Source organism: Chaetodon trifascialis, chromosome 16 (genome assembly GCF_039877785.1).
Source record: "Chaetodon trifascialis isolate fChaTrf1 chromosome 16, fChaTrf1.hap1, whole genome shotgun sequence".
In the NCBI taxonomy this organism is placed as follows: Eukaryota; Metazoa; Chordata; class Actinopteri; order Chaetodontiformes; family Chaetodontidae; genus Chaetodon; species Chaetodon trifascialis.
In genome coordinates, this window is record NC_092071.1 from 15,815,148 (window position 1) to 15,838,587 (window position 23,440).

At 42.7% G+C, this 23,440-nt stretch overlaps 2 protein-coding genes across 9 annotated transcripts; both read right to left on the bottom strand.

Annotated features, from left to right (window-relative positions):
* Positions 1 to 904: 904 nt before the first annotated feature.
* mtmr2 (myotubularin related protein 2) lies at positions 905 to 7,738 on the bottom strand. Of its 4 annotated transcripts, none has more exons than XM_070983290.1 (16): positions 7,461 to 7,738; positions 6,341 to 6,446; positions 6,226 to 6,249; positions 6,045 to 6,108; positions 5,823 to 5,917; positions 5,641 to 5,745; positions 5,394 to 5,498; positions 5,218 to 5,301; positions 4,848 to 4,997; positions 4,567 to 4,755; positions 4,288 to 4,473; positions 4,000 to 4,206; positions 3,811 to 3,903; positions 3,617 to 3,730; positions 2,873 to 3,049; positions 905 to 2,764 (listed from the first exon to the last, which is right to left on the bottom strand). In XM_070983290.1, the coding sequence occupies exons 1-16, from the start codon at positions 7,538 to 7,540 to the stop codon at positions 2,600 to 2,602; spliced, it is 1,944 nt and encodes a 647-aa protein (XP_070839391.1). In that variant the 5' UTR covers positions 7,541 to 7,738; the 3' UTR covers positions 905 to 2,599. The 4 variants fall into 4 exon arrangements, with proteins under 4 accessions (XP_070839391.1, XP_070839390.1, XP_070839394.1 ...); XM_070983289.1 differs by having other exon boundaries at positions 6,045 to 6,111; positions 7,461 to 7,712; XM_070983293.1 differs by having other exon boundaries at positions 6,341 to 6,443; positions 7,461 to 7,666.
* Positions 7,739 to 8,223: 485 nt separating this feature from the next.
* On the bottom strand, positions 8,224 to 19,610 carry cwc15 (CWC15 spliceosome associated protein homolog). 5 transcript variants are annotated; one of them, XM_070983209.1, is made up of 10 exons: positions 19,554 to 19,610; positions 19,237 to 19,393; positions 14,079 to 14,116; positions 13,879 to 13,973; positions 9,999 to 10,143; positions 9,752 to 9,864; positions 9,514 to 9,614; positions 9,319 to 9,429; positions 9,021 to 9,169; positions 8,224 to 8,911 (listed from the first exon to the last, which is right to left on the bottom strand). In XM_070983209.1, the coding sequence occupies exons 5-10, from the start codon at positions 10,127 to 10,129 to the stop codon at positions 8,782 to 8,784; spliced, it is 735 nt and encodes a 244-aa protein (XP_070839310.1). In that variant the 5' UTR covers positions 10,130 to 10,143; positions 13,879 to 13,973; positions 14,079 to 14,116; positions 19,237 to 19,393; positions 19,554 to 19,610; the 3' UTR covers positions 8,224 to 8,781. The 5 variants fall into 5 exon arrangements, with proteins under 5 accessions (XP_070839310.1, XP_070839308.1, XP_070839309.1 ...); XM_070983207.1 differs by lacking the exons at positions 13,879 to 13,973; positions 14,079 to 14,116; positions 19,237 to 19,393; positions 19,554 to 19,610 and adding an exon at positions 10,638 to 10,693; XM_070983208.1 differs by lacking the exons at positions 13,879 to 13,973; positions 14,079 to 14,116; positions 19,237 to 19,393; positions 19,554 to 19,610 and adding an exon at positions 10,523 to 10,676.
* Between the last annotated feature and the right edge of the window lie 3,830 nt (positions 19,611 to 23,440).

The window sequence follows — 23,440 nt, forward strand, 5'->3', positions numbered from 1 at the left end:
ATACTTGCTGGACACTCGCACAATTGACTCATACTTTTCTTGGATGGCTTGTCTATTGTTTTTTGTAATGTATCCAGTGAGGGGGCTCCTGGTTGACATGGTTTCAGGCTTATGTAATTCTGTGCAGCACCTTCATGAAGTCTCACTGTGTTATTTAGAAACAAAAGACTTCAAAGATGAGTTTGAACCATTTGGTGTGATATCAGAAGCTCTAGTGGTAGAATGAGGGGTGCTTAAAATCCGCTTTACCACAGCTAACGGGATGGATAGAAAGATGGACCTTGTCAGTTTCTATCTCTGTGAGTACTGTGACGTCATCCATTGGTTTGTGGACTTTACAGTCTATTTGACTCTTACTGGGACCATAATGTACTGAACATCATGCTGTATTGAAGAAGTCTTGAAACTAGCAATTGAGACCACAAACTCATTAGGAAATTGTTTACGGAGTAATAATTCAAGCGAGAAGTAGGCCTTTTCTCGTAAGCTTCCATGCAATCGGACAACCAATGGAGTCGCCCCCTGCTGGCCACTAGAAAGAAGGTTAAAGGCACCTTTGCATTGGCTTTGACTTACATACATACTAACAATAATTGTGTCCATTGTCCATGTTCATTATGATGCTAGCTGTGTTTGAGACGTGGCGTAGTCAGATAAGGTCTCATGGACTCATCCTCCAGCAGTACTCAGGCAGTGATTGTTCATGTGTTTTGGGGAAGTTGCTTTGGACGCTGGCACAAATAAGCTGGTACATGCTGCATTTGCGTCTCCGATCTCACGTCTTTGTGTGACTGCTTGAAATCAGCCTCATGTCAATTATAAAAACACACCTGGGACCACAGACAGGGGTAACGTTTACACCTAAAACCCTCCTAACACAATAAAAAGAGCCCGATAGTTCAGCAAAAGTTGACTACATAGTGTCTGCACTTTTATTAATCAAACAGTTTCATAGATTTTGATAGCTGACAGTACAGTTTGACTCAGAAGATGAGCTTCTGAAAAACAACTTGTGAATCAATGAAGTGCATACAGCACTGCAGCGTCGCTTAAACCGCGTGGAAAGCCCGTCATACTTTAGTAGCTGTACATTTTAAAGTGATTCAATAAAAGCGGCAATAGAAATTAATTTTCATAAGCATGAACTAAACAAAAGTCGGGGGAACAGTAAGTCTATTAATGGGTAAAGGATATCTTAAATCCAATTCAAAGCTAGTCATCTAATATTGATGAGTTAAATGCTAACGTTTTCAGAGCCATTACAGTCTAATATTACTCTCCACCAGTCAGTCACTTCTAAATCACCTTCATGCTTGTTCATTTATGATAAAAGGCACTCTTTTTCCTCACATGCTACGGGCAAGACCACATTCATAATCAGAGTTAATTCATGTAACGTCCTTTGGGTTCTGCTACAGTTTGAAACCCTGATTGCTAAAACCAGGAAACAGAGTGGAGGGCGTCGTGTTCACACCGTGCCAGTGTGTCAAACCGTTCTGACTCCTCTAAGTTTACTGCAGAGGAAAGGATAACTAACACTGTATTTACCGTTTAACCTTGGCATTTAAAGACTGTGCACACTTTTCTTCAGTTATTCTCCCAATCAGTTACTCAGCAAGGCACGGATGTTCATTCAGACTCACTAAAAAAAAACCCATCTAAAGCAAATAATCAGTCGTTACACATTCTGCTGCTTTGAAAAGCATCTGTAAGAAAAGGTTCACACCGAAAATACTTTGAGTACGTGATTATTAACTGGGACAAATGTGCTGTTGCATATTCTGTGTGGCTTATTAATATTGCATGAGGACATCGTTAATCAATTCACGACGACACAAGAGTGTGTTTGTGAGCCATAAATACAAGTCCGGACTAGAAGCATAATAAATAACGAGAACTAGTTAGAAAAATGAAACTTACAAAACTTTACTCGCTCCGTGAGAGGAATGCTAGACACGACACGTTATGCATTCATCGAAAAGATATTTGGTCACGACAATCTAAGAGCACTGACTTGTGAGGATGTCCCACCAGCTTGTTTTTTTCTCACTACTTTTTTTTTAACTACTAGAAGAAGCTAACATTACAGCCCTTTAGCTACTCCTGAGCCATGAAGTCGGTTTAAGTACTACAGAGCTCGAAGTCTTTGTTGCATCTTATGCAGTATTGCTTTCAAATGAATATCTAACAAACAGTGTCGAGGAATGAAGCGAGTGTTCCTATAAAGTGTATAAGGCATACATATTTACCCGCGTAGTATCTTAGTGTACTTCAAAAACTATTAATGCTGACTGTAGGTGGGGCGATATGCTAACAGTACGCACTGCTCTGGTTACATGTCCTCTCAGCTGTGTATAATATGGCTGTCGTAAAGCAGTCTGTCTCAGACTGCTGCATGCAGACTCTACATGACCTGTGAGGGATGCAAATACAGTGATCTGCTTAATCAGACTTTTGGTGGTATTGTATGAACGCATCGTGCCACTCAAAGAGGCAGTTTGGTGCACAGGTCCCTCCTGACGCCAGCTGCAGCCCACTGATTACTACTGTGTGGCGCCATCTCGCAGGATTGTGCGACCGCCGTGAGGGTTGAGTAGTGTCAAACGAAGGTCTGCACCGGAGTGATGGAGCGCGTCGGAGAGCCCGCCCGTTCGGAGGAAGAGGAGGCCGAGCGATTGGTCACCTCTCGCTGTAGCTCGTCCACTCTCTTCTGGAGCTCAGCGCGCTTCGCCAGCAGCTCCTTGTAGCGTTGATGAACAGGTTCCTGGCAGAGAAAAAAAAAAAAAAACGGCGTGTAAAGCTCAACTTTAAGGCGTGAACTGAGGCATGACGGAGTGCAAACAGTTTCCTCTGACAAAACAGGTCCTCACACCTGAGGTCTCATGCGAGGATTCCAGCGGATGTAGTATCCAACCCAGAGCTCCAGGTGACGCAGGCTGACGGCAGGGAACAGCACGTGGTTGGAATAGTTCACATACAAAGGGTTGGTAAACTCCTCCAGCTGGCTGTTTATGTAAGACCACAGCGACACTGTCCTCTTAGGAATCTCCTGTCAAAAAAAGGTGTCTTGTCACGACACTGAATGTGCGACAAACCTTCGTACCAGCAGCGGTGAAGACGTACACAGATTTTCAGTAGAAATACTCTGTTACAAGTAAAAGTCCTGCATTCAAAATCTGATTGAACTAAAAGTACAAAAGTATCAGCATTAAACTCCACTTAAAGTCCCAAAAGTAGAAGTACACTTTATGCAGAATGGTCTGTTTCAGAACAATATGTATTTTATTATTAGATCAGAATTACTGATGCATTCATGTGTTCATCACTGAATGCTGGTAAAGGCGGAGCTCATTTTAATGACTTCCTATTCTGCTGGCTAGCTTGTGAATTTCCCACAGAGATCAATAAAGTGTTATCTTAAGTTTATAATAACACATCATTTATTTGTTTAAGTGTCGTGGAGTAAATGTACAAAGTCGCCAAAAATGGAAATACTCAAAGCGCCTCAAACTGTACTCCAGTACAGCGGATAGTTTCCTCACTGCATACTAGTCAGACACTTCCTGCTGAAATATTTGACTTTAAAATACCTAATTTTGCAACGGCAACTACTTACCTCCTTCAGCCTCTGCTGTTCGCTGTTGCACAAGAATGTCCCAAACAGGCAGCTGTACAGGTGGTCCAGGATGGTGACCAGGAAGTATTCGTTAAACTCAAATGCTGCAGGAAACTTGGATAAAAACAGCTCCATCAGTGTCCACGTTATTCTCAAGAGCTTTTCCACATTTTTTTTTGCCACTGATCGCTTACCTGCCGAGTCAACTGCCACACACAGTCAATGAACTGAATGAAAACAGGCGAGCGGTCTGCGTCTGTGTGGTTCTTATCGCCATGACCGATACGCTTAAAGACGTGACAGAAGAAGAGAGGACAATCAGTGGTGCGACTGGACGAGCCACCGCGCGGTTTCTGAAAACACGTGCAGGAGAATTTGTTTACCAGCTGGAAGCGGTGACCGAAGCTCAGCCACTCTTTCTCAAGCAGCACCTCGAAGCCGCGGACGGTGCGGTAGTAACCGTCCAGCATGAGCATGGCCAGGGAGGTGAGCTGGCCCGTGCGGTCCCAGCCGTCGCTGCAGTGCACCACCACAGAGGTTTTCCCAGACTCCACCTTGTCTGCGATCCGCAGGGCTCCTGCCAGGATCAGCTACAGACACACGGACAATGTCGTGTTTCTTAAGCCTCGTTCTCCAGGTTCACAATGACAGTAAAGCATCACTGTTCTCACCTTGATGTGTTCAAGCCAGTGAGTGGACTCCAAGTTGGAGAGCCAATGGGAGTCCTCGATGTTTGGGTAGACCACGTCCTTCAGCTTGCGGAGCGACTCTCTCATCACGTGGATGTTGTGGATGTCCAAGAACACCAGCTCAGCATTTTGATACGCATCCTCACTTTCATACCCGCCCCCTTTCATCTGAAGAAAATAAACCACAGCGTGGGTGGTATGACGGTTCATCCACTCACCCTGAACAAGATCATTCCCTTAAAATACGATATAAAGATAAACCTTGTTGGCAGCGGCGTTGACACTGGGCCTGGCATCGAAAATGAATAATTTGTGGGACTGAGCATTAGCATCCATGATGGCCTGGAGGTACTTCTCATCCTCTTTGCTGCGCTTCCCGTTCACTCCGACCATGGGCTGGCTGCAGCGCGTCACCGTCGCCTGGCTCTCCGGATGGATCCACGACAGCACCTGTGCAGAGAGCGACAGGACATGACTACAGGCAGCCCAAAGACAAACCAGCTGCACAGCAGAGGATGACTGGACTCAGGCTGAAGACTCACGGGTATCCTCCCCTTGGCGCGGAAGGCGGCCACTCTCTTCAGCTCTTCGTCCGGTATGTTGACCGGCACCGCCAGAGTTGATGGGTAGGTGTCGCAAACCTCGTAGTGATCGTTTACTTTTGTTATCCTCCAGCTTTCGTTGGGTATTCCCTGTAAAAACACACACGCGACAAGCATTAAGCAAGACAGCCGAACGGAGGCTCAAACGCTCTGCTCGGTGCCGGTCCTATTGAAGCCTATGGGAGATGCTTGACGAAGCGCACTCAAACCCAGCATGTCGACATCGTGTGACCTTTGATGAAGAAACGCCTCAATCGAATGAAAGAAGACACTTGAGAGAACAGCGACTGACTGTTTCAGTTTCAAATACCTGTCTCTTGTACTCCGAGAGGGCGTCGTACACCTTCCATCCGTTCTCAGGGAAGACTTGCCCATATTCAAAGGCAAAGATTTGCTGCAGAGAGCGGGAGAGACATTCATTCATTCATCAGTCAGCAGACAGAGCAGAGCGGAGCTACAGCCTCCATGTGGCAGAGAGTCACTCACCAGCCCGTTGGAAACAGGAAACGCAAATTTCATCAGCACTTCGAAAATGGACTTCCTGAGCGTGTCCTCCATTTGTTTGTGTGAAAACCGAAGATTCCGCATATCCTGCACAGAGGCGGAGCAGCAGGTCACGGTCGAGCTCAGGGGTCAACAGCAGTGAGCACAATACAAAAGTAAAGACGGCACGCTATTGTGCACTGCTTCACTGTCATCTACTGTGCATCTGCAACCTTTATATATTACTCACCTTGCAAACCAGCCCGTACGACACGTCACCGCGGCTCGACGCGCTGCCAATCTTTTCCACACGACTCACCACCCCAAGAGGCAAGTCCAGCACAAACGCTGGCTCCTAGAAATCAAATGGCACATTTACAAAAAAGAAAATGACTCCTTTGACAGATTTTTTTTTTAATTCGCTCAGCGTACCCTGTCCATGCATCTGAAGAACAGTCTGTAGTTCGTGACTGTCACTGTTCCCCTCAGAGCTCCAATGAAAGGACAGAAGTAGGTGACGTCTTGAGCTGTGGATTAAAAAAAAAAAGAAAAAAAAAAAAGACAGCAAATATTACAAACTATTTTGATGTGGAAGTAAGCCGCTCTGCTCTGCCTGCATGCTAACGCAGGCCAGCCGTTTTGATCTGAACCCACCCATGTCTTGCACCGTTTCGTTTGGAAGTAACTGTGGTTCCTCTTTGTCTGAATCTCTCAGCGCCTGCTGGAAACATGACACACATTTAAACCTGAATATGGGGCCTTTTTTGACCTGAACCATTGAAACTGGCTAAGGTGATCGTAAAGTCATAAAGATTCATGAGATGGTGTGCAGTACCTTGGCATGAGTTTTGGGTTTAACCTGAAAGGTGCAGAAAAATGCAGAGTCATGCATGAGTCATTATCATCAGTAATTAATGAAGCTGCAGGATCTCAGTGAACAGACTACTGACCCTGAGCTCAGGGGAGAGCTCCGCAGAGGTGGCCACAGAGTCAGAGGACATCGCTGAGGGCGGCTTGACCTGGGCAGACCGGTCAGAGCGAGAGGTGGAAGTACTGCTGAGAGACAACACGACAGCTGTTGAGAGGAAATACTGAGCTGGGGCAGCGTACAATATCTCTCTGTGTTAGTCGACTGAAAGCTAATCATTGACAGTTATCAAGCATGATCTGCTTCTCAAACAGGAGGATCTGCAGCTAAAGTCTAATAAGTCTAATAACTTTCTAAGTTGAATATTTGAGTTCCTGACTGTTGCTAAGGCAAAGCAAGTCACCTGAAGGCATCACCTTTGGCCCTAAGAAATTATGATGAGCACTTCTTTCATCATTTTCTGATGTGCTGTAACGAAGGTGTTTAATTTAGTGATTGAAAACATAATTAATACCTCCCTCAATAATGTTGCTGCTTTAGGGTTTTTAACTGTAGGGTGTTAGTGCCATAACAATCAATTAGTTGTCAACTGTGGAATTAACTGGCAACTATTTTGATAATTGATTAATCGGTGGGAGTAATTTTAGGATAAAAAAAGTTTACATTTTCTGATTTCAGCCTCTTAAATGTGAATGTTTCTACTTTTTTCACTCCTATATCACATTAAGATGAATATCAACAATAACATTTGAAGACGTCAACTCGGGCTTCCTCTGACATTTTATAGACCAAACAACCAATTGATTAATCGAGGAAATAACCGACAGATAATCAACACTTACTATAATCGTTCGGTTCAGCTCTGAAATACACATTACTCTGGACTCCGATAACTTATCGTGGACATTCGCTTATTTTCTTCGCATCTCAAAGTGTCAATATTTCTTCACAGCCGAAAATGACCACAGCTATTAAATTCAATGGTTCCCTCATTCACGGTCACCATCAGTGGTCGCTTCATGGCTGTTTGTTCACCGGATTACATCATCTGTGGTTTAACAATCACTTCTGAAGGGTTACGAAAGGGGCATTGGGATTAGACGTGTTATTTTAAATGGTAAAACCTAAATATTCAGCCTTCTGTTAGTTTGAAAACTTTTAGCTAGCTTAAAAAGGCGATGTGTTGTGGTGGGTTTGGCTACCTGGACAATGAATCGACACTCGGCTGTCGGGAAGAGGAGCGCTTCGAGCCCAGACTGTCGACGCTCCCGCTCTTCTCCATCTTCTCCTGCTCAAAGTGTTTGGATAAACCGCAGCGTGCGATGGAGACCCGAGTCTCCACTGAACAATGCCTTTAAATGCCCCGTCGGAGTCCTGTAAATCCCCGCACACAAAAGGAAGCTGCCATCTTTTCCCAGCAGCCTTACAATCCCCAATCCCTGTCGCAAGGAAGCGATTGTCGGTAAAGGCGCCCCCTGACGGACGCCGCTCACATCGACTCGTCGCATGATGCCTTCACTGCGTTTTGTACTTTTTGCCATTTACCATTTTGCTCTGAAACAACAGAAATGTTTCGCTGGGTAATGTTTGAGGGGGAAACTGCGGTTTGCTATGCGCCAAAAAAGTGGATCCTATCATATTTTGAATTATTCGTACACATACATTATCGTTTAAGTCTTTGCACGTTGTCTAAGTTCCATGTCCCATGATTTTAATGAATGCCACATCTCTGTAGCTCCACATTTTGCTTCTATTGCTCTACTTGCTGCTGGACTAATAAAAGAATATAATTTAAATTAATTGATAAAATCAGTTCAGTCTCTGCCAGCATAGATTTGCAACATGGAAATTTAGACTCCCGAAAACCTACCTGTGTTTTGTTTTGTCTGTCTCCATATGTTTAAAGAATCCTTGGGTCCCTTGAAATGCACTATAAATATAATTTTTGTAAGTAATCATATATTTATGTTGGAATATACAGGTATTTATTGTACTATTGCATTAGGTTATGCAGGGGGTTACATATGCACAATAGTTATTGGACAATAGGTTTACACTCTGTTTCAGTACAAAATGCCATTTAGATACTTGCCTCGCCAAATGCCCCAAATACCTTTAAATCATGTTCAGAGACGTAAAAGGATCTTTGTAATATGATCATGTAAATGCACTTCAGATGACAGCTTCCAAAACAACCCAGTCAACAGAATCCCTGTGAGCATATTTTAAAACCAAGTCTTTTTTATTGAAATTATTAATAAAAAAAAAAAACTACAGAAAAACTCAGATGTTGAATCACATTTCACAATTTCATTCAACTTTTTCCATAAGCTTTATTCAAAGGATGTCACTCATCAATGCATTTATATACAACAGTTTACGTGTTGACTGTCCAAACACTGATGCATTTGAACACAGAAAGTATTTGAATGCCATCTACCGTTCTGAGGACAGAGGGCGGAGACCAGAGAAATGAGATTTAAAACAAAAACAAAACAATAAAATGAAGACACACTCAGTCCTTCACTTTACATATTTCTCCATAAATTTCTTGTGGAACTCGGAGCGCAGCGTGTCATTGACAAAGCGTTTCTCCTTCCGTGCTTCGTCCACTCCTTTAGCGCAATTCTTGAACACAACATCATCGTCCCACCTGGAAACATATTAACAAAAGTGCTGAAGATTTGCGGAAAGTGAACAGAACTCTTTTCTTTAAATACAACACAATGTTGTGCATAAACATGTTTGTGTTTGTGAGTTACCTTCTCTTGACCCTGAATGTATTCTGACTCTGGTTCATCTGTTGTTGTTGCTGTTGTTGTTGTTGTTGTCCTGCCAAATTAATCAATGGATTGCCACTCAAAATATTCTCCATGCGAATCCTCTCCTCTTCTGCCTTTTGCTCCCGCTCCTAAGATGGGAAAAGCAACAAATTTCACTCAACACAGACACAACATTTGTGCTCTCTCAAAGGTAACTCATGTCTACATTTTCTCATTGTGCTGTCAGCCTGTTTCTTGTCAGCAGGCACAGCCACATCAGTGTGAAACGATACTTTACTTTGCGTTCTTGCTCTTCAGCCCGCTCCTTCTTGATCTTCTCCAGTTCAGCTAGAAGAGCTGCAGTGTCATCGTCATCACTGTCCTCCTCAGAGTCCTCATCCTCATCATCCTATAAACAACCAAGCGGCATTGATGAGGGAGCTCATTGAGTGCTGATCAAGTGTGAACTAAGTCTGGCAGTGCAAGCACTTACATCAGTGAGAGGGTCATCAGCATCCAGGTTGGCTGCTGGGATCTGATCCAGTCTGGGCCTCTTTGAAGATGATGATGAAGACGATGATGATGTGGTGTGCTCTGGAAAATTAGGGCTGATACATTATTTGAAGGAAATGTTTTCATGGGTATAAACTTGAGATAAAATAAGGGACGTGGTCAAAAATATAGACTAAAAGACATTTTTAATAAACATCACGTCCTGCAGAAAGACCAACCTCTTGGCCCCCTCTCTCTGGTCTTTTCACGTGCCGCCACACGCTCCCTCTCCTCCAGCTCCCTGCGGAAGTCACGGGCACGCACCTCCTCGGGGGCATCCTGGGTGGGTTGCCTGAGGATGGGAAGAAGATTTGGAGAGTAAGCACATAGTAGGAACAGTTCAGAAAGTACGATACTGGCTGGCTCAACAGCTAGCAGTGAACTCACTGACACACTGCTTTCAACCCAAAGCTCAAATCTGCTGACCTGTACTTGATCTTGGTGTGACCTGGAAGGTCTCGACTGGAGTACTGCTTGGAAAGGGCACTCAAATCACCTTCTCCTTTACCCCTCCCTCCTCTTGCCGGCTCAAACGTTGGTCTTGCAGCTGTAGTCATCTTTGATGGCTCCGCTGTGGCAAAATGGAAGGAGAACACACAACTGCTGAGACATCACCAAATTCCCAACTGAGGCATGAATTAAAATTCATCAGCGGTTCATTCGTAGAGCATTAAATGATAGAAGAACATTCAGCAACAAGCGACGGCAAGCAACAAATAAATGCGTAAATGTGGGTTTTGGCTGGTCAAATTAAAATATGTAACACGCAGGTTATTGTTATCATGCCTTTGTGAGACATACTATGTCTATTATTAGGTAAATAAGTTGTTTTCTAGTTAATGACAAAGTGCGAAACACAAGCTAGCCAGCTAGCCACAACAGCTAACAAGTTGCTAGCACGCTAACCTCGGCAAACAACGCTGTTGAGATAAAACGTTATACTGCCTCACCGGCCGACTGAGTGCCGTCAAACACGAATTAATCCGAAAGTTCTGGTTGTTGAGATGAAACTAAAACACAAATTATGGGCATTGAAGAAATTAATTATAGAGCAACAACACTTACGAGGCTGCTTCCCCACGACAAAAAAGACCAGATACAGAATGTGACCTCACTTCCTGAAACCTACGCGTCACAAAGATGCATTCAAAGACACGCGGACACGAGGGACAATTCTAAATTTATCCACGAATGGAATTTATTCATTCGTATTTGTCTAATTAATACTAAAAAATGCGTTCTCGCGATCAGGAAATAGAAGTCTTACTAAATAAATATTGTACACTTTGCATTTTTTTATGAGGTACTCTTCTTACTAGTGAGAACAAATTAAGTGTCTTCATAAGAATGTGCAGCATTGCAAGGAGGAAGATACAGATATCATCAGAAAACCTGTCTTTAATGTTATCACAACCAACTCAAAATAGATTACAATTTAAGGAGGTACTTAACTACCTATATGTCCTGTTGGTTCCCTTTCATCATAACACACAGTTAGTGTAAAGCTGGGTTTTTGATCATAGAAATATTTATTCATTTGGATGCACTGAAGTCAACAATCATGATTTGGCTTTTGTGTTGTTAGCCTAATTTTCAGGTGTTGAAGGTTATATTGTGTTTCATTTCTACATGTGCACGCTATGCAATCCAGATGCAGAAGTGGTACACAAGGGCACACAGCCAAACCAAATTGTCCACATGAATACACAGCTGTAAAGCTGTCAGCAACTCTCACCTTAAAGTTGTTGGCCCCAAGGGCAAATTTGTCTTGCAGCCAGGTGAAACACAGAACCCACCCACACACACACACACGCGCACACACACACACACACACACACACACACACACACACACACACACACACACACACACACACACACACACACACACACACTATGCTACATGCCATACTGAAGGAATATTACTAATTTTTACTGAAGACGTTTGCTGAGGTTCAAAGAGGAAAACCAATGCAGGAGGTTCTGCTGGATTCCTCACAGCATTCCAATTTTATGTGTTTGAAAGGAGTTGCTTTACGTTGTCAAGTACAAATGGTGCCTCAGGAGACAAAACCCCAGAGAAGTGATGACAATCTTCTGCTAATACACCAGCTACTGACAGAGTAACTGTGATCTTGATGTGATTTTGTAATACAGCAGAGGAGACTGGACTGTGATACTTATGGTATTAAAATGTAATTTAAAAATCAGTAATAAGTGTCCCACACACCAAACACTTGAGTTTAGTAAAATGCAAAATGAGTCGCTAAAATTACCAAACATAAAAGACTGAGGTTAAGTTTGTCGGTGTCTGTGCTTGAGTTTCACTGAAGGACATGAACACTCCACACACTTGGATGCATTTAGATGTAAACGATATTGAAATGTAGATTAAAGTCCAGCTAGTTTAAGATCAGGTCTCTCTTGATTCAAGTCATCTTCCTGACTGGAAAAGCATGTTTTTCTTCAGAGCTTAAAGTGAACCAACACTCATATGTTTCTTATGAAATACCATCAGCAAATGACCTGCAGGTTGTCACATTGTGTCCACACTTACCGTGTGGTTAGTATGTTGTACGAGGCCAAAATCAGCAGGGAAAAAGCACCACTAAGTGCTAAATTGTTGGTCTGTTGTAAATGGGGTAATTTTTAGATTAGAAAAGCAGGAAGAATTATGCATGAAAACACTATCTTGTTCATTTTGTCAGTGCTGTATGCATCACATCACTTTGACAGCCTCCATGTTGTTTTGATGCCATGCTGAAGGAATACAAAGAATTTTTACTGAAGAGGTTTGCTGAGGTTCAAAGAGGAAAACCAATGGAGGAGGTTCCGCTGGATTCCAGACAATGTCCAAATTTTATGTGTTTAAAAGGAGTTGTTTTACGTTGTCAAGTACACATGGTGCCTCAGGAGACAAAACCCCAGAGAAGCGATGACGACCTTCTGCTAATACACCAGCTACTGACAGAGTAACTGTGATCTTGATGTGATCTTGTGATACAGCAGAGGTGACTGGAATGTGGTGCTCAAGGTATTAAAATGTAATTTAAAAATCAGTAATAAGTGTCCCACTCTGCATAATCCACACACCAAACACTTGAGTTTAGTAAAATGCAAAATGACTCGCTAAAATTACCAAACATAAAAGACTGAGGTTAAGTTTGTTTGTTCTGTGCTTGAGTTTCACTGGAGGACATGAAAACTCCACTTGGATGCATTTAGATGTAAATGATATTGAAATGTAGAGTAGATTCCTCAGAGCTTAAAGTGAACCAACACTCATATGTTTCTTATAAAATACCATCAGCAAATGACCTGCAGGATGTCACACTGTGTCCACACTTACCCTGTGGTTAGTATGTTGTACAAGGCTAAGATCAGCAGGGGAAAAGCACCACTAAGTGCTAAATTGTCGGGTTGTTGAAAATGGGGTCATTTTTAGATTAGAAAAGCAGGAAAAATAAGGCATGAAAAAGCCAGATTTTTCATTTGGTTCTCAGCAAAGAGTGGTTGTGAAAATCTGGCTGGAAAACAACTCTGGAGTGTAACATGTCATACTTGTAGAAACACAAAATTACCAACTCAAACAGTGGCACCTGTCTGCCCACTCCGTGATTATCATGAAAAGCAACCCACTCACCCACCCACTCAATCGACCTGCATGGCAGCATCCAGTGGCGACACTCCAGGCGAACGGGGGGAGGACTTGGAAATGACACAGGGGTGGGGGCTCAGGCTGAAGTGCCTCTACCTGCCTGTCTGCTAGACACAGAGACTCAGACGAGGCTTGACACCACTCTGCTCTGACAGAGCTGACGCGGCTGACCAGAACAGGTGAGAACACAACATAGTGCGGGGATGCGCTTTATACTAGATCTGATTTCATGACCGCTGACTGTGCAGGGCCATTACAAAGTCAGAATTGCTTTCATTTTCTGTGCATAATGAATTTGACCTGGTTAATTGGTGCTGGCACATCTCTAGTGAGACTCATCATCGGAGATTAAAACACTGAGTGCAGGTCAAAATGTTAACAGGAGCTCAAAGAGAATACAGACAAGATGTGTGAAAGGACACTGTAAACACAATGTGGGTTACTGTTCTGAGCAGATCAGTGGATAGTGACTTTAGAGTCGATGTGGAACAACATTATCATACATTTCTGTCAGAATAACGTTTTAACATTAGATGTGGTGAGTATTGACATTGACACAAAAAAATGTCACCTCAACATTTAATTTCAATGTTGATCTACGCTCCAAAAGAACACAGCTGCCCAGAAGGAACAAATAATAAATACTTACATGTCACTTTTACATTCTGGTTGAGTTGATTCGGTGCAGAATGCAGTATTACAGGTTGTGAGGAGACGCTTGGCTATTAAACAGGTGTGAAGTCACTGGTGAGAGAGAGACAAACAGAAGACAGGCAGCAGATCGCAGCTCTATACACCAGATTATTGCTTTAATTATTGGAAGATAAAAAAAACAAAACAGGAATATACTTTAACTTTTTCATCTTGAATCTCATCAGGTTGAAGATCTGAAACAAAACCAGCATCATGTCAAAAGGTAAGTCACACTTGAATCCAATATTTCATCCTTTTAGCGGTATGCTTGGTACCCAGAAGTGACAAAAAGTTGTGTGTGTGTGTTGTAGATGTTGACAGAAACCAGGTGTTTCAAAGCATCAAGGTGAGGACATCACTGAAGAATGATCTCAGCTGGATGCAGAGAGCAAGTCAGGATGACAAAGACGACGCAAGGTATTCCCAGCAATTAAGATGCAGCCCGAAAAATGAAGTGTGACTTTAAAGCAGCTCAGTTCATCACATTCTAATGCTAATGATTCTAATGCCATCCTGCGCTCCTGCATTTCACTGATGAGCTGTGGTGTAGCACAGCATTGTTACTCTATTTTCAGGTTCTTCTTCCTGTTTCTAATTGGCCTTCATCAGAAGCACTGACTTGTTGAGAGATGTCGAAACAAACATGCTGAAATTTGCTGAAATGACTTCTTACGTCTCGCAGGACGGACCAGGATGTGGAGACGAGACCTGCCCCAGCCAGACAGAACTCATATGTCCTGTCCACAGTCAAGAAATTTGAGTGAGTTTCACACTATATTTATGGAAGATGAAAACATAAATGCCTATCTGAAATCGTTTTAAAAGCACTGTAGTAGAGGTGTTGCTACTGTAAAAACAGAACCGCAAACATATCATACAAGCTCTACTGAACACAATAATAATAGTGACAGGAAAAAAACGTCAGTCTTAGATTCATCCACTCAAATGCAGTGCCAAGGCTTTGGCCAGCAGATGTCGCCATTTTGCCTGACTCAGATGCTTCGAACCTGTGACTAATTCTCAACATAGCTGCTTCATAGTGATTGACATCTGATGAAGTCATATACGGTGAATGTGCTCTTAACAGCTGTGACTGAAGCGGATGATCTCCGAATTTGTCGCTTTTATGGATTTAATTAACATCGGACTGAAAAATGTAAAGAACAACCACATTTAAACCACATTATATCCACATTAGACCCAGTCAGTGTCCAGTGTTTACTGTGTTTTAATAGGAGGAACAATGTGGTGGCAGCTCTGCAAGTCAAACTAAAATTCTCCTTTGGCTCTGTTATGTGAATAATAATAAAAAAAGGCTTTAGGCACAAATCACCATGTGTGATATTAACATACATAAAGATGAAGCTAGCCCTGGGCAGCTCTGCTGCATCCACAAAGACCTGCAGCTCACTGCAGGCAGACCTGTGTTGTAGCTGGCTGATGAAGCGTTAATCTGAAAACAATGCTTGCTGGAGTGGTTTCCCCTCAGGGTACAACTCCTTTAACACCATTTGCCCTTAAATACCAAACGAATCCTTTCAGCTTTCTAATGAACATTAGAAAAATATGAATGCCCAATTTGAGCTGAACAAATATTTTATCAGCCTTCAGTGTTTAGTGATGTGTGTTGAACAGTAATCTCATTGTTTGGCCGAGCATAAAGTCACACTCATTTACTGTAAAATGGTATTCAGTAATTAGAAATAAAGCCTGATTCTGTTATGTACTTTATGTTTAAATAGACTCTAAAGATGTAAACTCATGAACTATTTACACAGTAATTATGATTAATACATGCAGTAGTGCTCCCTGCCTGTGTTCTGCTGCCAGTTGTACCTATTGCATTGACATTACATCACCTGACTTAGACACACACACGAGAGGCATGCACACACAAACGCACAAAACACACACACATACCTTTCAAATTATGAAGCTTATGGACACTTTTCTGCTCCAAAAAAACATTCAAAAATACATTTATTCTGTTTTTTCCCCCTGAGATCATCCTGTAGGGTTCACTCTTCAGTGTGAATGAGAAAAGACCAAATACATTCAGAATACTCAACAAAGGAATAACAGACTCAGAGCTGAATTAGCCGTCTCAAAGACATGTTATCATCTCCCTCTATCGATATAAAAGAAAAACGTTGTTTACCCCTCTGTTCTCTCTGGGTGTGTCACAGTAGGCTTGAACACCAAAAAGGAGAAATCACTTACTAACAACTTTGATGGGAAGATCTTCTTTTGAAAATCTTCGGCGTGGATACTGGACCGTATTAAATCTTGCCAGACCGCAACATCAAACTACATCTTCATAATGTAATAAACCTGGCTTTTTAGCTTTGTGAGCATGTTGAGAGCAATGAGGTAAATCTGTTCATATGTTAGCTGAATGAATACACGTTAAACTAGGAAACAGCTTGTTTGATGCATCCAGGACAGAATGAGAAAAAAAGCCTACTGCTTGCTGTCAAGGGTCAACTAAAATACAAACCAAGCACGACTTCGGCCATCAATCACACACGAGACAAATTGACAGAGATTAAGTTACAGCAGTAGTCCTCAATCTTTTTGGCTTGTGATACTCTGAAATGAAGAACTTCTACTTCTGACCACTCCTCACAGGCCACAGCCTTAATGTGGACATGATTTGTGAGCAGTTCAGCCAAAGAGTGTTTTTCCTGCCTGAGCCTGTTTCATTTGAAACATTTCTAGAGGCCTGAGGTGGTGAGCGTATCTGGTATTTCAAGTGGAAAATGCAATAAATAGAGAAATCTTAGAGAATACAGAAAATACAAACACTGCATACATTTTTCTTTTTCAAACCTCCCCAGATTGGGAACTGCTGTGCAGCATTCAAGCATTTTCACTCGACTAAATCACAATGTTGAAGTGTTAAACATCAACAGCTCCTTTCGTCAGGGGAGCTGACAAACAGAGGTCTCTGCTGGGGGGCTGGGGGAGGTGGTGCATCATACTCGAGTGGGAGTGTTCGTTCAGGTTTTGTCAAGCTATGCAGTCGACCTCTTTCCTCAAAGGTACCGATGGCTGACTGTGTTGCAATGAGTTAGGAGGAGGTTCCAGCGGCTGTGAGGTCTCCCACAGTCTGCACCTCTTGTGCTGATGTAGACAAAGAGGGTCCAGCTGCTGGGCCCATGCCGTGCGATGGCATTAAATGACCCTCGGTGATGGCAAAGTGGTTCAGGGGGTACATACCACATTTCCTAAAGCCTTCCTTCACAGTCCTGACACCCTCCTCCTCCTTCACTACCTGATACGTCCCTTTAAATACACCTGAGAACTCCTTCTTGCTGACTTCAAAGTGAGTATCAGTGGCACAACCGTCACCTAAAAGTGCCGTGAAACGCTGCTTCAGGAGGACAAAGAGCCCCGCGTCCAGTGGCTGCAGCACATGAGAGCTGTGAGGTGGAAGGCAGAGAAGGACGACGTCCTCCTTGCGAGCCGCTTCCACCACCTCAAGGTTCACAGGGGACTTGTGGCCATCGAAAATGAGCAGCAGTGGACGCTCCTTGGGTGCGTGCGGGAGGAAGTGTTTGAGGAACCATTTCTTGAAAAGGTCAGAGTTGATACAACCCGAGTCGGACCATCCGTAGAGGGCATTTGGAGGCCCTTGTGTCTTGTAACATACTCCCCCTGGATAGGCCTTTGAGTAGATAATAAACGGGGGAATGTCCTCTCCAGCTGCGCTAAAGCAAGCCAGGACGGAGATGTGGTCTCTCAGGCCTGGCGCTGGCTTATAGCCCAGACTGGCAGATTTGGGGAGGATCACCCGCTTCCTGCCCAGCTGAAAGCCCGTCTCATTGCAGTTAAAGATTTGGTGAGGCTTGTCTCTAAGCCCATGAGCATCCATGACAGTGCTGAGTAAATGAAAAAACTGATCCACTGCTTCCTTCCTCACACACACCGTCCTCCCACGGACAACATTGTCTGCTGGCTGAATGTTAATATTCTTTTCTTGACGTTTTCTAAAATTGAGCCACCAGGTCTGGCCTAGTTTAGAAAATGCCACCCTCCGATGCTGCCGCTTATAAATGGAAGAAGCAAAGGACACCAGCTGTTGCTTGGTCAGTGGGAATCCATGCTTGGAAATGTATAAAGAGAACTCCACCAACAGGTCCTCGTCGGCAGATGTTATAAGTTGAGCTGGCCCGCTTCGACTCCCTGGTGCCACACGGCCACTGACTCTGTCCCCCAGTGAAGATTTAGGGACTCCAAACTCCTTGGCAGCCTGTCTCACAGTACACCTCCCAGACTTCACCTCGATCAGTGCATGCTCCATGGCCTCCTCGGTCCATTTCTTCTTCTTCTTCCTCCCAATTTTGTCAAGATGATTTCTTGATGGCATGTTTTCTAGGATGGCACAGGAAATGCAGGCATGAATAATTAAACGGAGGCAAATATGATGAAACACAGACAGACTAAACACCCCCAGTGCTTTCCATCCTCCTTTGTCCACACTTTTGCCTCGCCAGCAATGAACCACATACAGCACATGGTGGTCTGGTCTTTTTCCTGAGTCGTAAGGGGCATTACATCACTTCCTTATTCCGAGCCAAGCCAAGGTGGCTGTCCTCTCTGTTGTTGCTTACAAGTGCAATGCTCAGAAACTGGAGCAACAGATCCAACACTCACATTCACAGCATAGATGGATGCACAAGGCTGAAGTCAGGCTCTGATTCACAAAATAAAGAGGAGTTAAAATGAAACTAGAGGGTCGATGTTTCTCAGATGAATCCATGCTGTGAAAACCAACATACAATTAACTACTGTTCATATAGCAGAAAATTATTATGATTATGATGACAGAAAAGGTGTCATTGAGCTATTATTTGTCCATCCAGAAACCAGAAACTGGCTGTGGAAAGAAAAATGGTCATATTTGGACAAATTAAACCAGATCTCTGTCACACTTGCATTTGTCTGGATGTAACACACCTGCAATGCAGACAAATCAAACCTGAATTTGATATCAACTTTAAAACAATTAGATTTCACCGTTTCTTTCCTCAAATCACATCTGACCTTTTTCACACTTTCTTCAAACTTCCCTCTTACTCTGGTCCAGGTTTACTCGTACGTTGTCTGTTTTCATAAATATAATAAGAGTTTCAAGTCTTGAACAAGATCGACATCTTTTTGCTCCTCAAATGGTATTTTCTGACTGTTGACAATTTTAAGCAGCGTAATAACAGACCATGAGCTTGAAGGTATGAGCTCCAATAGGAAGAAGTTTAGGTTACTGACAGCGGCGCCCATTCATTTACGTACTAAAATGACATTGTACTTGTACCTTCTGTCCCAGTCAAAGCTCTCCTTGTGCGCAGGGAAACCAGTTCAAACGCCCACGGACTCACTGGTCTTGGGGTGCCGTCGTACTGCTTTTTAGTGGGGGACAGACAACTCCTCCTGTGTTGGTTGTGACGCCTAGTCCCGTTACTGTTTGAAAACTAACGTTACAGTTAATGTCTTGTGCTTTTGAGGCAAAATTTGTCGCTTAAACACAAACCAAGCGTCAGTATTTACTCTACAGTCGCTGCTACATGTCTGTCGGTAGCAGTAAACTGATATTACGCGCTAGCATTTTGTCATTACCACATATTTCCTTACCTACTAGCATGACACTGCTACACCACAAGCTACTGAGAAAACAGCGGAACAAAGAGCGAGGTGACGGCGCCTTCAAAATAAAAGCCTTGATGTTCCCGTTACAAAAATAAGTGTCCAACTGTAAGGACATACTATATGTATAGAGGGGTTTAAAGGCCGAAACTAAATACATAAGTAGTTCAACAATTATGCTTAAATAAATGAATAAATAAGTAAGTATATACCCAAATGCTTAACTGTCACCATAAATAAATAAGAAAAAAAGGATAGACATTGGCTTTCGCCTCCATCATTTAACTACAGCCAACGTAACTACTATTTTCATTCTTTTCTTTTCTTTTTTTTGGGGGGGGGGGGGGGGGGGGGGGCACGTAACTACTAGGGAAGCTCAACATTTTATTAGTAACAGTATCACCGAGTGCCGCCATCTTCATCTAGGCAAAAGCAGTAGATTCAAGATGGTTGAAGTTGACAGATTTCTTAAATTACACATTGATGGAAAAATGAAGGTATAAATAAACAAATAAAATGATAAATGTGTCAATAAGTGAATCAGAAAAATATATATACAAATGAATAAGTAAATATATAAATTTGTAGATGTAAAAAATATATCCATCCATCCATTATCTATACTGCCTATCCCTTTCGGGGTTGCGGGGGGCTGGAGCCTATCCCAGCTACAATGGGCGAGAGGCGGGGTACACCCTGAACCGGTCGCCAGCCGATTGCAGGGCCACATTCAAGGACAAACAAACATTCACACTCACACTCACATCTACGGACAATTTAGAGTCATCAGTTAACCTAATGAGCATGTTTTTGGTCTGTGGGAGGAAGCCGGAGTACCCGGAGAGAACCCACGCATGCACGGGAAGAACATGCAAGCTTCACACAGAAAGGCCCCGCCTGACCCGGGGATCGAACTGGCAACCTTCTTGCTGTGAGGCACGCAAGAACATATATTTTATTTATTTGTGGCCACAATTACGCATAAATTACATAGTTATTTATTCATTAATTTGAGCATTTTATTATGTATTTATTCATTTATTTATTTAAGCATTCGAATATATAATTATTTATTTAGATATTTAGAGTTATACATCTAAAATAAATAAGTTGCATCATAATGCTCAAATGACTTGAAACTATAGCTATAAAATGTATAATAGGATTTTATATCACTCCAATATTGTTGTTGGTAAATGTTATGTTACAAGACCTGACCTAATTAGACATGGGTGTAGGGGATTTGATCTCAAAGCATTTTTCCTTTCCATAATCGATTAAAACGTTTTTTGTTTTTTTTTATCTATTGTCATACTTGATTACAACATGTGATATGAGTCACCTCTAGCTCTAGTTATTTAATTATGAATGAAAAGGTTCCCATGCTTTACTTTCAGCGTGTACAGGTGCACCAGGACCTTACAATCTATCTAAGTTAGATAGTAGATAGTAGATTAGTAAGTATCTATCAAAGTTACATCATTATCAAGGTGTTTTGCTACTATAGGCATAACTGACTTGCATCCAATTTTGTGAGCTCTCTCTTATCTATTACCAGTAATGGTAATAAGACTAAATCGACTCATGCATGCAACCGGATTACTTGTTCAAGAAAACAGCTCCATCCCCTCACTTTGATGCAATGTGTTTGGTGATATTTACATTGTTAATAAACATTATGTTGACATTTAAGGCTCTATTTGCCAGGTTTGCTTCATAAATCAATGTAGCTGGTCCTATTTTTTCACCACTCAGCTCATATGCTGGTATATGTGTAATTTATTGTGCTCATCCTCCAAAGCAGGTCAGAACATTTTTTGTGTAGGTTGTAGATGAGCCTCTTACTTTTATGAAAGAAGAAACTGAGTCATATTCTGTAACTCCCATAAGTCCTTACATCTCATCATCATCCCTTGCTGACAAGCTTTTACTCTTACATGATATTCAGCAAGAAAATATGTTTCACAAGTTACCTGTTTTAATACTGTGCATTTACATTATCCCTTGCAAGAAAAAAATGACTTTTTAGCATTGATGGAGATTTGGAGCTACAGTAGTTAAAGCTGACAAAATCTTTACCTATTTGAGAGCAAATCATTATTAATTATAAATGCAATATTTCACTGCTTTGTAGTCTGCTCTAAGGTTACACATGCCAAGGTTCTTTTCAAGGTGTGTTTTGTATTCTTACCCTGTAGATCAGCAGATTCTCCAATGAGCCCTTCTCTCCAAAACACTCAGTTAATTCCATCTGGGTATGTATGTGCTGAATTTTAATTAAAAATGAAAAGTGCAAACTATGAGCAACAACTCACTGCCCAGCTGCAAATCTACTTGTTCCAGTGTTTGCATTATTAATCTCAGTTAAGGTTCAACATTTAAACCAAATACTGAATGTTAGTGAGTGTGTGTGTGTGTGTGTGTGTGTGTGTGTGTGTGTGTACATACATACATACATACATACATACATGCATACATACATACATACACACACACATACACACACACACACATATATATATATATATATATATTCAGCTAGTTATTCCTCCTCAAAAAAAATGCTGAGCCTGAGGGGTCAACAGTAGAGACCACAGACGATACAAAATTAGTATATGAGAACATCTCTCTATTGACTGTAACTGCGAGAACTGTTTTTTTTGGTTTTTGTTTTTTTTTTTGCATAGTTGGCTCTTGGGAATAAGCAGCTTTCTTTGTTATAGGCCCCAGGCGCCCACAGAAGAACTTACTCAACTTGGAGAGGCACAACCTGAAAAATCTGTTGTCACCACAACTGCAGAAAACAAGGATGAATGTGCTGCTACAACACTTGACCAGTCAAGCATAGAACCCAGTGAGGGGGCAGCTGAGGTCTCTGCAAATGTTGATGTTGAAGAACCTATCCAAAATGGCGAGGCACAACCAGTTTCCTCACTGAAGGAAAACCCAGAGGCAGTGGCTCCTGTGGAGACATCTGAGCAGCCAGCTGCCAACACAGCAGCAGAAAACAAGGGAGAATATGCTGACACAGCAGCTGACCAGTCAAACGTAGAAAACAATGAGGTCAAGGTCTTTGCAGATGCCCATGTGGAAGGTCCAGTGGCAGACACCTCTGCTGCGGCTGGCACACAGGAGAGTAAAGACAGTGCTGAAGTCCCTGCTGCAGTTGAAGTCAAACTGAGACCTCAACACAGTGTGGAAGCATTACCTGACTTAGTGGCAGCATCTGTATGTAAATCGTCCACTCAACCTGCTGCTGACGCTGCTACACAGGGGATTTGTGAGAAAGATTCTCCAGAAGTCAAACTGAGACCTCAAGAGGAACCTTCAACCAAAACAGAGGCAGCAAATGCAGCAAATTTGGAAGATGCTGGAGTACAATCTACTGTCGAACCTGGAGAGAAGAGCTGTGAGAAATGTCCTCCAGCACAGGCTGCAGAAGACATTATTGAAGCTGTAGCTGAGGTTAATGTGGCGTCATCATCACCTGAGAGCCCTGCTGTGACTGATGCAGCAGCAGAAGAGGCTGCTCTTCAGCACAGTGTGGAAGCAGTTCCTGACTCAGTGGGAGGTAGTGTATCCGAATCGCCTACTCAGCCTGCTGCTGAAACTGCAGTCAAGTCTGGCGAGTGTAAAGTGGATTCTGCTGCTGTTGCCGAGCCAGTTTTACAGATCAGAGCTGCAGAGGAAGTTGAGTGTGAAGTCCAGCCTGCTGATAACACTGTTGTCGAGCAAAGTGTTGAGGCAACACCTGAGGACCCGGCAGGCCGCGTGGCGGAGTTGTGCATCGAGGATGCGCTTGAACCTGTAACAGCCTCAGATTGTGAAGTTGTTGCTGAGGAGACGAAACTGAACCAACAGTCTGTTCATATCAA